Consider the following 16,443-nt stretch of genomic DNA (forward strand, 5'->3'; position numbering starts at 1 on the left):
GCAAAAAGATATTTGTTTACAAATGCTGCTGAACTAATCCAAGATAGATATTTTGAAAATACCTTGACTTCAGAATTTGGATCTAAGGATATGATACTTTGGAAAAGAGATTCTTCTTTTGTTTTTACAGAAAATGAGACCCTATGGATTGCTTCTATCCCAATATGGTATGATAGACCACGCCCTCCTGAAAGGTTGCTTTGAACACCTTCAAAAAATTACTTTGCTCAACTGCTGACTGAGATGAACCTGACACACAGGATACACCATAAAAGACCTCATTAACAGCGCCCCCATAGAGCACAAAGTAGTTTAGAGAGAAAAAACTATGCCCATATTCCCAAATATTGTATATAAATGTTCTTTTACATTTAAAAGTGGATATGATATAAATATGAATAATTTGCTTTGGTATGGATTTGGCTTTATCGATATAAATTTAAGGTTAATCTTGTTATATGTATATTTCTGCTCTTGATTAAGGTACTGTGATTGTGTTGTTTATTTTAAAAATGTAATGTATAACTAGGAAATATAGGTTGTTAATGGATAATCATCAATAATAGTCAAGCTTGTAGTCATATTAGTTAGATTTTCTAGATATGTAGAGATATATTTCAGATAGGCATTCTTCATATCTTTCAAAGACTACAGAATATGGCATTTAAAATGTTTTAGTAACTTAGAGCTTTTCATGACAATGGGACATGTCTTTTCCTGGCAGCACCAGCTACTTCAAGAGGAAAATGGGCATTGAAGAGGCTCTTTAGCCATTTGGGCAAGGAAGTGCTCTTGCCTGTACTGTTGCATAAACTGGCCATGAAGAACCCACAAAAAGAGGACTGCTGAACTTGCTTATAGCTGAGATGGTCTTTTGAGATTCCTGTGTCATGAAACAGTCTGCAAGACATTCTACAGGACACAGAAAAAATGACTAAACTGTCGTTAAAATTTCCTGCTTCATGGAAAAGTTTAATGGACACTATGGGCCTGTAGACTGAAGATGGATGCCACAATGGTACAGAAGAACTTTGGGTAACTGTCCAGGCAACAAGATGTCTCTGTCATTTCTAGAGTTTTGGAAGTTGCTTACTTCTCATTTACTTAGGTAATATTATATCCTTCTGAAGCCTTTGATGGAGCTGAAGAATATATAGATAGTTATAGTTTTCCTTTGTTATGATAACAGATAAAATAGATATAAAAGTTGTAATGGTAATTCTTGCTTGATAACTCTTTTGTTATATATAATTTTACTATATTAAAATGAAAGCCTTTCTCTTTCGTTTAAACAAAACGGGGAAATGATGTATGAGGTTCTTCTGTCTATGTGTTGCTTTCATTGGTTGAATAAAGAAACTGTCTTGGCCTTTTGCTAGGGCAGCACTTAGGTGGGAAGAGTAGACAGAAATGTATGCTGGGAAGAAGGGCAGTGTGGCAGATGTCATGAAACTCCTGCCTGAGAATGACACTGGTTAAAATCCTTCCCAGTAAGCCACGACCTCATGGTGAACACAGATTAATAGAAATGGGTTAGATCAAGATGTGAGAGTTGGCCAAGAAGAGGATAGATATAATAGACCAGGCAGTGATTTAATTAATACAATTTCTGTGTGGTTATTTCAGGGGTTAAGCTAGCTGGATGGTGGGACAGCACCCAGTCCTCCTTCTACAAGGTATAATAAAAAGTTATTTATTTGAGTAGAAATTCTAACAAATCAATGTCCCAAACAACAGTCCTCTCGTAGCAAAGAGAAAACAGCTAGTCTAGCCATCGGAAGGGGAGCTAGAAGCAAGAGAGAGCACCCAGTTCCTGCTGCTTTTTATCATATAAGAGACCACGCACCAATGGGCTGGTATCTTAAAGGCTATTGGCTGAAGGAGCAGAAAAAGCTCCTGCAACAGCCCAGCAGTTGCAGTACCCTAGTAGATTAGCATTTGCTCGGCCATGCTGAGTATGCTTGGCCAGTATGAAATGAAGAGTGATCCTGGACATCCAGGGAGAAGCAGCTTGGCAACTGGAGGCCACTTCTGGATGAGGACTTACAGCAGTGCAATTCTGAACCTTGCGACTTTCACAATTGCCCCAAAGCATCTTTGCTCCAGGTCGCTGGACCTCAGCTTTCCTGGTGCTTTTCTTTTACATGAAGGCACCGACAGTGACAGAGCAGAGGAAGAAGGAGAGCTGTCTTACTTGAGGAAAGCCTCAGTAGTTCCAGTCATGTGTCTTTCCTGTACACAGAGATCTCCACACTTTCCCCTCAAGGAAAACAGGCTTTGCTTTTTTAGCCCAGCATCTGACTTGCTGCAGAGAAGCTTTGCCCCTTGGAGTCACCAGGGTTCCCCCAAACTTCCTTGGGTCTTTGCTACCTGACCGTGGCTCTTTGCAGCTAGAAGAAACAAGGCCCCAAAAGATCCTCTTCACTTTCTGCTTCCTCTTACCTCTAGCCTAGGATTGCAAGTTGCCCTTTGGTCTGTTCTTGCATGTGTGATAGGCTCCAGCTGAGGCTTAGCCCAGGACAGGGGTGCTTGCTGCTACTGCTGCCCTTGAAGTCCTCTATCCTATCTTCTTGCTCCCACAACACAGCCTCATGAGACTCTCCTTGCAGAGAGTTTCTGGGTGACTCACACACACAGGATAATTCTTCCCACCATTCAGTATAACTGTCTTCCCTACACCTTCTTTCTATGATTCTCAAAATAATTTTTAAGCTAGTACCCACAAATGTGGTTTCCCTCCAGCTTTTGCTTGCTGGAACACAAAGATTCTGAACCCAGGAACACCAAGACTGGTTCTAATGGCGAATTCCACAATGCCAGTTCACTTCTCCTATGACATAGAATATCTGGGGTCACTTGGCTCTTTTGTAAGTACATTCCTTTCTCTATAGAATTAATCACTCTCTCACACACAAACACACACACACACACACACACACACACACACAAAGTACCCTTGTAAAACTTTTTTTTTTTTGGTTTTTTGAGACATGGTTTCCCTGTAGTTTCTAGAGCCTGTCCTGGAACTAGTTCTTGTAGACCAGGCTGGCCTCGAACTCAGAGATCCGCCTGCCTCTGCCTCCCTAGTGCAGGGATTAAAGGCGTGCGCCACCACCGCCCAGCTGCCCTTGTAAAACTTTAAGTCAATTCTGAAGCCATTTCTGACAATTCTGAGCCCTCTTAATCTCAGCAGTAATGCTGCCCCCTTCCCCCCTGGGAACCAAGGACCTAACAGCTACACATGCACGTATGTTCTCCAGAAATTGGGGCAAGATAATCTTTAAGATGTTGACTCAGTTCCTAAACAATTACCCATACACGTATGATTTGATTCAGTCCCCTGGAAAATGGGATCAAAATGACCTCCTACCTCATCTGATCTGGCAACAGCTCTTCAGCCAATTATTGGTAAATAGCCCTTTCGAATAAGCCAACCATAATAGTCAAAGAACAACCCCCCTTGCTTCTGTGGTCTTTTCCTTTAAAAGTAGCCTGTTCCAGCTATTCGGGGTCTCTCAGCTTCCCGAATGCTGAGGGACCCTGTCATGATAGAATTAATAAAATCCTCATGCTTTTGCATCTGCTGTGGTGTGAGAGGTGGTCTCTGGGGGTGATTCCTCCTCAGTGTTTGGACACTAGAGTCCAACACCCTTTACTTCTCCTGTTTTGGTAAATCTTATAGCCCTTGACTTCCTTTCTGGGATTCTGTAAAATTTTTATAGTTTTTCAAGACAGGGTTACTCTGTAGCTTTGGAGCCTGTCCTGGAACTAGCTCTTTTAGACCATGCTGGCCTCGAACTCAGAGATCTGCCTGCCTCTGCCTCTGAATGCTGGGATTAGAGGCGTGCACCACCACTGATTCTCTGAAGTATTTTATGAGCTGGTACCCAGACCTCTGGCTGTCTTTCTAGGCTTAGATTTCTGAAACAATGTAATCTTGAATCCAGGTTTGATTAAGGAGTTGGATATAAGGGTGAATTCCACAATGACTGGAATCTTCAACTCAAAAGTTGGCCTTACTGGAATGTCTTGGCTTTTTTATTGTCTTCCTTTCTTTATTGACTCATTAACAAAAACGTAGAAAAAATACACACACACACACACAGAGAGAGAGAGAGAGAGAGAGAGAGAGAGAGAGAAAGAAAGAGAGAGAGAGACTATCCTTTTCTTCCCTGACTCTGTATATTTTGTAGCATGAATTCTGTTTGGTCTTCTTAATAAAAACTCAGAGTCACATATTAGGGTGAATACTGAAAAGTCAGAAAAATAAAGTAGGCAGTCACTAGAGAGACCTTTTACGTCTAACAAATCCTCAGGCCAAAATAATCAAAATCCTCTCTTCAGGAATCCTTAGACTGATTGCTGTCTGTAGGAAACCTCAGGCTGAACCTGAGCTTCTGTCTCCTCCTGTCTTATATTCCTCTCTAAGCCCAATCATCTTTTCTCATTTCCACTCCTTAATGCTGGGATTAAAGGTGTGAGCCAGCACGCCCTGGCTGTTTCTCTTTTAGACTAATTCAATCTTGTATAGGCCATGGTGACCTTGTACACAGAGACATCCTCCTGCCTCTGTTATCCAGAGTGCTGGGATTAAATGGTGAGCTACCACACACCTGTCTGTTTATCTTTTAGACTGATTCAATCTTATGTAGGCCATGGTGACCTTGAATTCAAAGCCATCAATCTGCCTCTGTTTCTCCATAGTACTGGGAATAAATGTGTGTTACTACTGCCTGTTTTTTGTGACTATTTAGTGTGGCCATCTCCACACTCTGATCTTCAGACAACCTTCATTTATTAAAGCAAGAGAATTTAAAACACATGCTTCTCCACCTCACTTTCTTTCTGGAATTCTCAAACAAATTTAATCAGCTAGTACACACACCTCTACTTTTCTCTCCAGGTTTTGCTTGCTTCGATTCTGTGAAACTGAATACAGGAACTCTCAAGAGATTGATTATTAGGGAGGTTTTCACAACTCCTATTCTCTTTTCCTAATGAGATAGAATGTCTAAGATCTCTTTGACCATTTTAAACTACCCTTCGTTCTTTATGTACTTAAATAAACACATATGCTAACACACACAGCATTCTTATATTTTAAATAATTCATCTTTATTAATCTGTGTGACACCAGGAGACAATGGTCCACAGGTAAGGTTCAGGAGCCTTACACCTTTGGGAGTTACATGGAGTCTCTCTGACTCCACCTCTTCTCTATCTCTGTTCAGATTTCCTGCTTGGCTATTTTCTGCACTGCCATAGGCCAAGCCAGCTTCTTTATTAATCAATGTCAATAAAACATATTTTAGCATACAGAGAGGAATTTGACATCAATAGTGGGGAAATGCTCAAGTGTCCAAACAGAAGAAAAGAAGTCATGTCCAATATAAGAAAGTTCACTGACAAGTGTGTCAGGCAAAGAATTAGACAGTTGTCAGAAGGGACCAGCCACTCTTGTGTTGGTTGAGGTGGGGCTGGAATCAACATAAATCCATATTGGTTGTGAAGTCCCTGCAGGTGTTATTCAGGAGGTTCAGTTTGTCAGTCTGCAACCAAATCACAATGGAAGATGGAGGTAAAGGCCTGAGGTTTAGGTAATCTTTGTTTTTGCAGGCCAGGTCCTCACCACTTGACTCCATAGAAAGAGTTTGAGTGGACAGAAATTCCAAAGACGAGTGTTTCCCCTGGGAACCCATGTATTTTTGCCTGTGAGGTCTATGCACTCTTTGGTGCTCAAATATCACAAGTGGGTTTAGTGAACAGGCAGGGAAGCCTGTCCAGGGTCTTGAAAGAGGGCTGCCATGGCTCGAGCACGGATCCCGGGAGTAAATGGTAGAAAATTAGAAAATTTCCGGTGCCTCAGAATAGGAGTCACTCTCAGTCACTGCAGCACAGTGACTGTGAGGAATTCCAGTAGAGAGAGAGAGCATCCTAGGTTCACCTGCTAGAGTACTTCTTGTAATCCCTGAGGGCCTTGGCCATGAGAGGGGTCCGTTTCTTTGCCTGGGTCTTGGTGCTGCCTCTTGCAGGCAGGCGGGGAGCTTTCTGCAAGTGGCTAGGGGCCGAGTCTTCAGGGAGGCTGTTATTGTCAGAGGAGGTCTCCCCTCCTTGTCCAGAGTCTGTCTGCTGTCCTGGGTTGGTATTATTGGCGTCAAAGGTGAGCATCTTGGTTTGGTGGCTTTGTGGCTTCTTGGCTTGTGTGCTTTTGATGCGGTCTTTCAGGGCTTGCAACTTGAGCTCGTGGGACTTTTCCAGCTGGAGGTGTGTCTGGGTCTCAGTCTGGGTGGGATTTGCCTTGGTAGTATGAGTCTGAGGCAGGGATGTCTCTTCTTGCTGCCGGGGTTCAGCTTTGTCCCCAGCTGGTTGGCTCTGAGTTTTCAAGGGCCAAGAGGGCTCAGCAAGGTGCCTTTGCTTGGATTTCTGGAGGAGCCTGGATGGTGCGCGACCCGAATACACTGGCGTTCTGAAGTTGACCCTGCTTGCCCAAGTTGGTTCTTCTTGGTCAGTGTGCAAATAATATTGCTCCAGGCCATCCAGGAGGGAGCCATCTTCGCAACTGGAGGCCACTTCTGGAAGGGGACTCACACTCACTTCAAGGCAATTTAGCTCCATGCTGCTGTGAGACTTGTCTAGAGGCGCCTTTGCTGCAGGGCTCTGGGCTTCATCTGTCCAGGTACATTCCCTTCTCCCTTTGCATGGAGGCTGCAGCAGGGGCAGAGCAGAGGAAGGAGAGCTGTCATAGTTGGAGCAAGACTCAGTAGAGTGATCTTTCAGAATCCAATGTCCTGGGCTCTTTCTCTGCAGAGGAGAAAGGCACTGCTTTGCTGGTCCAGCATCTGACTTGCTGGAGAGGAGCTTCTCCTCTTGGAGCTGCCTGAACTCCTCTACACTTCCGCGGGGACGCTTTGCTACCTGCTCCTGGCTCTGTGCAGCTAGCTCTGGTTCCCCACAAGATGTGCTGGGCCTTTTGCTTCCTCTTGGCTCCAGCCTTGGGCTGCAAGTTGTCCTTTGATCAGGGCTTGTGTGTTTGCTTAGGCTCAGCCTCGAGCTTAGGGTCGAGTTTGGGCTCTGGCTTAGGTCCGAACTTGAGTGTTTACTGCTACTGTAAACCTCCGAGACTTGTCTCCCATTTTCTCTGTCTTCCTTAGACCTGGGCTTATGGGACTCGTCTTCTGGAGAATTTTTGGGTGGTTCTGTCATGAGGTCCACCTGAATGGCAAAGTTCTGTGTGTCGGGCTCAGGCTGAGGCCCAAACTGGGACCTTCTTGACCACCGGGTTGCAAATTCCTTGGCAAAGGGGACCAGGAGCTGCTCTTTCCTCAAGCACTTGATGGTCTGCCTGAAGCCAATCTTCTCCAGGGTGTCACACAGGATGGGCTGAGAAGAGAGTTCCTTCAGGGTTTTGTAGAGTTTCTCGGGCTCTGTCTCTCTGCACAGGCGCTCCTGGAGCTTAAGCAGGGTTTCCAGGTGGTGGGCAAACTCCATCTCCACTGCTGAGGACCCCATGGGGGATCCCAAGAGCAGCAGGTTTGACTGGGCTACCCCTCTGTCTGGGGCCTTCGCTGGCCTCTCTGGGTCAGAGGACAGTGTATCTGTGCTCGCCTGCATGTAAGCTGGCTTTCTTTTGACCTCACTGCTGCTCTGCTTGCCCTTGCATTTAAGTAGTAGCTGTGCCACACCTCCTCACCACGATCCAATCAAATGCCTAGGCTGCTTCAGATGGCCCCGCCCTTTCTGACTTTCAGGTCTGATAGCCATGCCCACTCCCTAGCTCTCATGCCTTCCTCTGCTTCCAATAAATGCCAAGTCCATAGACTTGGTACAAGAACACTGCCTCCCTTATGGGTGATCCCTTCCACCTGGGAGCCCCTTTAAGTCCTTCTGATTCCTCCTGGGATAACGAGCTGAGCTCACCTGTGGTAAAGTTAAGCATAGTGTCCATGAGTAGGGCATTGCACCTACTCACACAGCATGAACAAGTTATGGTTAATGGGTCTAGCAAGGCTTCTGATCTGAACCTCATTAAGTCAAGCGCTTTTCCTTGGTGGGCTTGGTGGTCATAGCTCCATCACCTTGTGGCCATCTCCTCCCTCTCTCTCTCTTCTCTTTCTACAAACCAGCTGTACATTAAGGTTTAAACAGGTGCTTCCACGAATAGCGCACCACACAGTTTCATTTGGATTTTCCTATTTGGGTCGTTGGTTCTTTCTTTCCAAGGTTATCCTCTGATTATTTTACACTTTGATTTTAATCTCTCTCTGTCTCTCTCTCTCTGTCTCTCTCTCTCTCTCTCTCTCTCTCTCTCTCTCTCTGTGTGTGTGTGTGTGTGTGTGTGTGTTAACACAGGATTCTTTTCTTCCCCTGTTTATGTTTCAGTAAATCTCACTCCCTTTCACTTGCTTTCTGAGATTCTCTAATTTTTTTTATATTTATACCTCTGGTTTTCATTCCAGGATTTGATTGTTAGATCAATCTGACCTTGAGTCCAATCCTCTCAAGGGATTGCATCTAAGGGTAGATTCCACGATGCCTGTAATCTCTCCCTAATGAGGCAGATTATCTATGATTTCTCGGTCCTTTTTTATTATCCTCTATCTTTATTGACTCATTTACAAACACACACAGACACACACACACACACACACACACACACACACACACACATGCACAAGCACTCACAGACACACATTTCTTTTAATCACCTGATTTGGTTTATTTGGTAGCATGGACTCTACTTGGTCTTTTTAATAAAAACTCAGAGCCAGATATTGGAGAGAATGGTGAAACATCAGTGAAATAAAAAGCCAGTTTACTAGAGAGACCTTTTATCTCCATCAAATCATCAGTCCAAAGTGGACAAGATCCTGTCTTCAGGAATCCTCAGACTGAATGCTGTATCTAGGACACCTCAGAATGAACCTGAACTCCTGTCTTCCTACATTCCTCTCTCAGCCCAGTCATAGCATTTCATCTCCACCTCTTTAGATCTGGGATTAAAGGTATGAGTCACCACCCCTTGGCTATTTCTATTGTAGACTGATTCAATTTTTGTAGACCTTGGTGGCCTTGAACTCACAGACATCCCTCTGCCTCTGTCTCCACAGTGCTGGGAATAAATATGTATGACACAACTATGTTGCCTCCATGTTTATCTAGTGTTGCTCCCCTCACACTCTCTTCTTCTGGCAACCTTCAGTTTTTTAAGGCAAAAGCAAAATATCCCCACATGGCCTTCTTTTTTTTGGAACTTGATTACACACAGACACACACACAAACACACATAATGTGTCAATGAAAATTATTTTAGCATCTTCAACATTTATTTTTGTTTTTCTTCATTTTTAACCAGTTTTAGATTTTTTTGTTTAATATTTTACCTTTTATTTACTTGAGGATAGCATATATATATATATATATATATATATATATATATATATATATATATAATTTCTGTGCACATGTTTGTTGACCAAGTGCTATTCTGTTGACAGAGGTTTCTGTCCAAACCAGTCCTGCAGTCATTCAGTTCCAAAGAAACACACACAGAGGTCTACATTAATTATAAACTGACTGGCTGATTAGTTTACGCCTCTTATTAACTATTCTTATAAGTTACATTAGCCCATAATTCTTGTCTGAGTTAGCCACCTGGCTTGGTACCATTTTTAGTGAGGCAGTCACATCTTGCTTCCTCTGAGGCTTGGTCACGACTCCAGACTGAACTTCCCTCTTTCTAGAATTCTCATTGCCCCGCCTCTACTTCCTGCCTGTTCACCCCAACTGTACTTGCTGCCTAGCTCCTGTCTAATCAGCATTTATTTAAAATATAACTGACACGGTACAGACCACTGTCACACAGCACTTCCCACCCCCCACACTTTTTTTTTAAAAAAAAAACAAGAACTCTGAATCTAATATCCTTTCTTTAGCTTTTCTCCTGACAATTATCCATAACAACTTGTAATCAACATTCTAAACAAAGGAAAATATCCACAGTCCATTTTTAGGATTGTGGGCATAGTTTTCCAGAATACTTCCTGCTGATCAGGGGTGCTGGTAAACTTATGTGGAACTAAAAAAAATTAGACTATGGCCAAGTCCTGACTGGAGTTTCCTATGAGGCTCGATCATCTCAGGCAGCAGTCTTGAATCTGTTATGGATGTAGAACTCAGATATTTGGCCATCTGCTCCTACCAGAGATTTCTCAAAGGCTCTTCTTTGATCAAACCTGGTTTTTCTTAACTCAGAATAAATTCACAGCTTCTCACTTCCTGTGGAAATAAAACCAAATCCTCTTCTCCAAAGTATCCTACATTTTTACTTCAAATTTGAAGTCAAGGTATTTTAAAAATACCTGTCTTGGATTAATTATTCAGCAGCATTTATAAACAAATATCTTTTAGCAGCTTTTGCTCCTTTCTCAGCATTCAAATACTTCAAAGTGAACATAATAACATGCAGTATCAAGACTCTTTGTGTATTTTTCATTTTTACATGGCTTTAGTTTAGCCTCTATTTTTTATTTTTATTTTTAATTTTTGGCGTTTAGAGACAGGGCTTCTCTTTGTATCTTTGGCTGTCCTAGAACTCCCTCTATAGACCAGGCTGTTCTTAAACTCACACAGACATGCCTACCTCTTTCTGCTAAGTGCTGGGATTAAAGGTGTGTGCCATCACTTCTTGAGCTCACCGAAATCTGTTTGCCTCTGTCTCCCAAGAGTTGGGATTAAAGGTTTGTGCTACAACACCTAAATACTCTCTTTCTTATTTAAGGACTTTATCATTTTCCTTTGTCTTCCAAGCCTACATATGTTTTGAAAAACACTGTAAACCATTTAGAGGTTTTCTTTGCCTTTGAATCTATCTTTATTGTATATCTTTCTTTTTCTGAATACACAAGTATTTAATTTGTTAAGCAATATAGCTGGGATTAAAGCCATGGTTTTGACAGCTGGATTTAACCCATTCCTTAGCTTTCTGAGATTCTAGCCTCATGGTGGAGATACCAGTCAGAGCCATGTTTATTGCCTCAACTCTATGGCATTTCAAGGTCCCTGCCACCACCAAAAAGCATATAGTCAGCTTTTCATGAACACCATTTAAGTGTTTCATGGTGTTGGACCCTAGAGTCCAAAGACTGAGGAGGAGTTACCCCCAGAGACCAGCTCTCAAACCACAGCTGATGCAAAAGCATGAGGATTTTTATTAATTCTGTCATGACAGGGTCCCTCAGCATTCGGCAAGCTGAGAGACCCCGAATAGCTGGAACAGGCTACTTTTAAAGGAGGCCACAGAAGCTAGGGCAGTTGTTCTTTGACTATTATGATTGGCTCATTCAAGAGGGCTGTTACCAATAACTGGCTGGAGAGCTGTTGCCAGGTCAGATGAGGTAAGAGCTCACTCACCCAGGGACTGAGTCAAAACACGTGTGTGGGTAATTCTTTAGGAACTGAGTTAACATCTTAAAGGTTATCTTGCTCCCGTTTCTGGAGAACATGCATGCATGTGTATCTGTTAGGTCCTTGGTTCCTAGGGGGGAAGTGGGGAGCATTACTGCTGAGATTAAGAGGGCTCAGAATTGTCAGAAATGGCTTCAGATTTGTCCTCTCCTCTTATTTGGTCAAATATCTCAATCTTGAGATATTAGTAAATTTGGGGGACTAATTGGATAAATACAGAGAAATTAGCAGCATCATTAGAGACAAAAGTAGAAACATAAGGGCTTAAACCAGTGTTGTAGGCCCATCATAGATCAATAGAGAGCACCAGGTACCAGTTTCCAGTCATCCTGGGACTTGGGAGAGTTAGGTTTTTCTGCAATTACAGGACATATGAGAGGTGATATTGTTGAAACTGCCAGATAAGGCAGTGAGTAGTTGCATATATTTTTCTTGCTCCAAAGTTATAACAATAATTTAGAGGCAGATATTTAAAATAAACAGTGTGAGGTAGTGATTTACATTGCACATTACCAAAAACCTGGCATCATTTTGGATAAAATTATATTGTGCATGCTAAATTACTCATTTCTTTGGTGGTTAGTTATATCTAAACTTTACCCCATGATAAATTTCAAATAAATCAAATTTATTTCATTACTCTAATAATATATACCCAAAAGAAAACTTTTGAGTTACTATTAGAGGGACTGAAGGAATGGCTCAGCACTTAAGGGCACTGACTATTCTTCCAGAGAATGGAGCCTGAATACCCAACTGCTCATACCTGGCTTTAAATCCTTTGTTTTCAACACCCTCTACTGGCTTCTGTGGATGTAAGGACATATGTGCAGAAAACACTCCAATATACCCCAAATTAAGAAAAACACTGGTATATTTGATGTCAGTGTCATTTATTGTGTTGATGACTAAATCTATATTAAAATCACATGTAATTAGAATAAATGTTGTGATTAGTGAAAGCAGAGAATATACGTAAATATAAAGAGACAAGGTGTAAAACCAATGAGGCCTGAATTCAAATGCTTTTCTACGTTGCTAAATGTCACTGTACTTCTCACACAAAATAAAACTGATCACCTGATTCATAGTAATATGGCTCCATCTCATAGAGCCCTCTTCCACTTGCTTGCTACTACAATAAGCATGTGACTGACTGCAGCAAGTTTGATGAGTCATCTTCTGGGCAATGTCTTTATGATTTTCTAGACAACCTTTTGCCATACATAGCCACTAAAAGAATTGCTAATAAATGTTGAATACAGGCTGGGGAGATAACTCGGCAGTTAGAGCAAGATGGCCAGAATTCAGATCCCTTGAACACAAGAAGTGTGCAGAAAACATGTCAGAATGCTGTCATTTCAGCCTCAGAAGGCAGAGATATGGAATTCCTGAGAAAACTGCCTAGGGAGATACAATCAAAGTAAGATCTGAATTTAGTTAGGAGACCATGTTTCCAAACATGAAAGAGTTGAAGACAATTCTTAACATCAACATCCAGTCACCTTTGGTCTCAAATGCCTGTGCCCCACATACATTTGAGTGTGAGTATACACATGTGTGTATACTATATACAAACACCAGAAGAGAAGGAAAAAAATTTAAAAAAAAATTGAATATATTATTTAAACTAGGAAATGAGTAGATTTAGCTATACCTAAAACTATATTCATTTGATTTATTAAAATTATTTTAAATTTAAAATTATTAAATATGCATCCTGGACTTCTTGACACAGATTAACACAAACATGATTATGTATATGATTTTACACATATAAATAGACCAACACTTTCTTGATATTTTTACTAATCTATGAGTAAAATAATTGGAAAATTAGAATTAAAGAGCCCAAAGTCTTATAACACTATATCACGTATAGTAATTTTATTTTAATCTTTAGCAGACAAAGACGATGGTATTATATTTGTGGCATTTCTTCTTTCCCCTTCCTAGAATCTAGTAAGAAATAATGAACATCAAGAGATGGAGTCTCGTGAACAGCATCGAGTTCATTCAGATTTCTTCTCTCATCAAAGCCTTGTCTGGTGACACCATTCTTTTCACCCAGGCATAGTGCAAAGGCCTACTAAATTTCTAAGCATGGATAAAGAAACTTCATGCAACAATATCCATTGATCCTTAACATTAACCTTTTGCATTCTGTTGTAGTAGTGATCCAGATCCATGGGTATGATGACCTTTTGATTGAGGAGAGTTATCTATCTATGTTACTTTCATTGGTTAATTAATAAAGAAAACTGCCTTGGCCCTTTAAGAGAACAGAAAATTAGGTAGGCAGAGTAGACAGAACAGAATGCTGGGTAGCAGGAGTGGGGAGATGCTTCAGGCATTCGCCATAGTTAGTCGCCATGCTTCTCCTCTCCGAGATGGACGCAGGTTAAGATCTCTCCTGGTAAGCCACACCTCGTGGTGCTACACAGATTACTAAATATGGGTTAAAGGAAGATGTGAGAATTAGGCAATAAGAGGCTACAGATAATGGGCCAGGCAGTGTTTAAAAGAATACAGTTTCCGTGTAATTATTTCGGGTGTAAAGCTAGCCGGCGGCCTGGTGGCGGGACACAGCTCGCTGTTCTTTCTACAGATTGGCGCTCCAACATGGTGACTAAATACACTTAAAAACCAGAGAGGGCTTTAAATAACGGAGAGAGAGAGTTTAACACAGCTTTTTGCTGTTTGCCTGGACATGTTGTAGAGAGATTTCCTGTTTCGGCAATAGTGGCAGAGAAAAAGCTGAGTCATTTTAAAACGCGGCTTCCTGGTGCTATGCCGCCAGCGAGAACTCTGGCTATAAAGCATTTCAGTGTCTTTTATGGGCCTGGATATTTGTGTTCCCGCTTGGGATAGGAAGGAGAGTGCTCTGAGACTGGGCCAATGGCTCCCTGCTCTCTGCCTGCACCTGAGCAGATGGCGGAATCAGGCTTAGGCAAGCGGGAGAGCATGGCAGATTTCTGCTGCCATAGAGAGAGACATTTCCAGGCTGCGTGGTGCTCTGTGCATCAGATTTGGCTGTAACTTGAATGAAAAGAGTTTCTGTGCTGCACGCTCAGTCTCAGAATTAAACTGCTGAGTATGGCTCCAATGTGGACTGCTGTGTGCCTGGAACTGTGTGCGGCTCAGGGGCACCAAATGACTGAGGCAGGAGCGGCTCTGGCTCTGCTCCGCCATGCTAAACTGTGCTGATCTCAGGCAGGATCTATTGTAATTACCATGATAACAGCGCAGTAAGGTTTAGACTTGGCTGGAAACAGGCGGTACCGTATTACCTCTACATGGTGCGACTTAAGTTTTTAAGAAGTGCTTAGCATTATAAGAAGTGCTCCTGGATAGTAAAGAATTACAGATTCACAATAGGACAGATTCAGACATAAAAGACTTTTAAATGGGTCACAATGTTGGATGAATGTACGTAGGCTTGAGAGAGAGAAAAAAATATAGAGAATAAAGTTAATGCCTTAAAAAAGGGTAAAGTCTTTAAAGAGACAAAATAAAATAAATGATAGAGTAAAAATAAGCCACGTAAAAATGGAAAATTCACAGAGAGTCTGGATTGTGTATTTTATTGTGTTTTCTTTGAAATTTTTGACTGTAAAGGAGCTAAATACAGAGAGACATTTCATTATATGGGCTGCCAGGCTAGACCAGAATGGACATCTTAATGGTATGAATTCAAAATTTGGATCTAAGAACATGATGCTTTGGAAAAGAGTTTCTTCTTTTGTTTTCACAGAGGATGACACCCTGTGGATTGCTTCTATCCCAATATGGTATGATAGACCACGCCCTCCTGAAAGGTTGCTGTGAACACCCTCAAAAAATTACTTCACTCAACTGGTGACTGAGATGAACCTAGCACACAGGTTATACCATGAAAGATCTGATTAACAGCGCCCCCACTCAGCAGGAAGCAGTTTGGAGAAAAATAACTGCGCCCATGTTCCCAAATATTGTTTATAAATGTTCTTTTACATTTAAAGGGGGAGATGATATAGATATGAATAATTTACAATGGTACGGATTTTAAGGTCAATTTGTTATATATTTATGTATTTCTAATCTTGATTAAGCTATTGTGATTATGTAGTTCATTTTAAAATGTAATGTATAATTAGGAAATATAGGTTGTTAATGGATGATCATCTATAATAGTCAAGCTTATAGTCATGTTAGATTTTCTAGATATATAGAGATATACTTTAGTTAAATAGGCATTCTTCATATCTTTTAATAGTCAAACTTGTAGTCATGTTAGTTAGATTTTCTAGATGTACATAGATATATTTCAGATAGGCATTCTTCATATCTTTCAAAGACTGCAGAATATGGCATTTAATGTTTTAATAACTTAGGGCTTTTCATGACAATGAGACACGTCTGTTCCTAGCAGCACCAATCTACTTCAAGAAGAAGATGGGCATCGAAGAGGCTCCTTATGGAGTTTGATAGCCATTTGGGCAAGAAACTGCTCTTGCCTGGACTGTTGCATAAACTGGACACAAAGAACCTGCAGAGAGAGGACTGCTGAACTTGCCTAAAGGTGAGATGGTCTTTCGGGGTTCCTGAATCATGAAAGAGTCTGCAAGACATTCTGCAAAACACAGCAGAAAGTGACTGAACTGTCTTTGGAATTTCCTGCATCATGGAAATGTCTCCTAGAAACTATGGGCCTGAAGGCTGAAGATGGATGCCCCAACAGTACAAAAGAACTTTGGGTGACTGTCCAGGCAGCGAGTTGTCTCTGTCATTTCTAGAGTTTGAAAGTTGCATATGACTTGTTTACTTAGGTAATATTATATCCTTCTGGAGTCTTTGATGGAGTTGAAGAATAAATAGATAGTTATAGCTTTCCTTAGTTATGATAAAAGATAAAATAGATTTAAATATTGTAACTGTAATACTTGCTTGATAACTGTTATATGTAATTTTGCTATGTTAAAGTTGAAGCCTTTCTTTTTT

The 16,443-nt window shown here is 41.4% G+C and overlaps 1 protein-coding gene across 1 annotated transcript; it reads right to left on the reverse strand.

Moving 5' to 3' along the window:
• Positions 1-5,940: 5,940 nt before the first annotated feature.
• Positions 5,941-7,611, reverse strand: LOC119811604 (elongin-A3 member D-like). The gene has a single exon (XM_038325505.1). It carries the CDS (start codon positions 7,609-7,611, stop codon positions 5,941-5,943), a length of 1,671 nt encoding a protein of 556 aa, XP_038181433.1.
• Positions 7,612-16,443: the final 8,832 nt, after the last annotated feature.

This window comes from Arvicola amphibius, chromosome 4, assembly GCF_903992535.2.
Source record: "Arvicola amphibius chromosome 4, mArvAmp1.2, whole genome shotgun sequence".
In the NCBI taxonomy this organism is placed as follows: Eukaryota; Metazoa; Chordata; class Mammalia; order Rodentia; family Cricetidae; genus Arvicola; species Arvicola amphibius.

Bases quoted from the DNA above. Each gene is read 5' to 3' on its own strand.
- LOC119811604 (XM_038325505.1), bottom strand. From the start codon at position 7,611: ATGCAGGCGAGCACAGATACACTGTCCTCTGACCCAGAGAGGCCAGCG.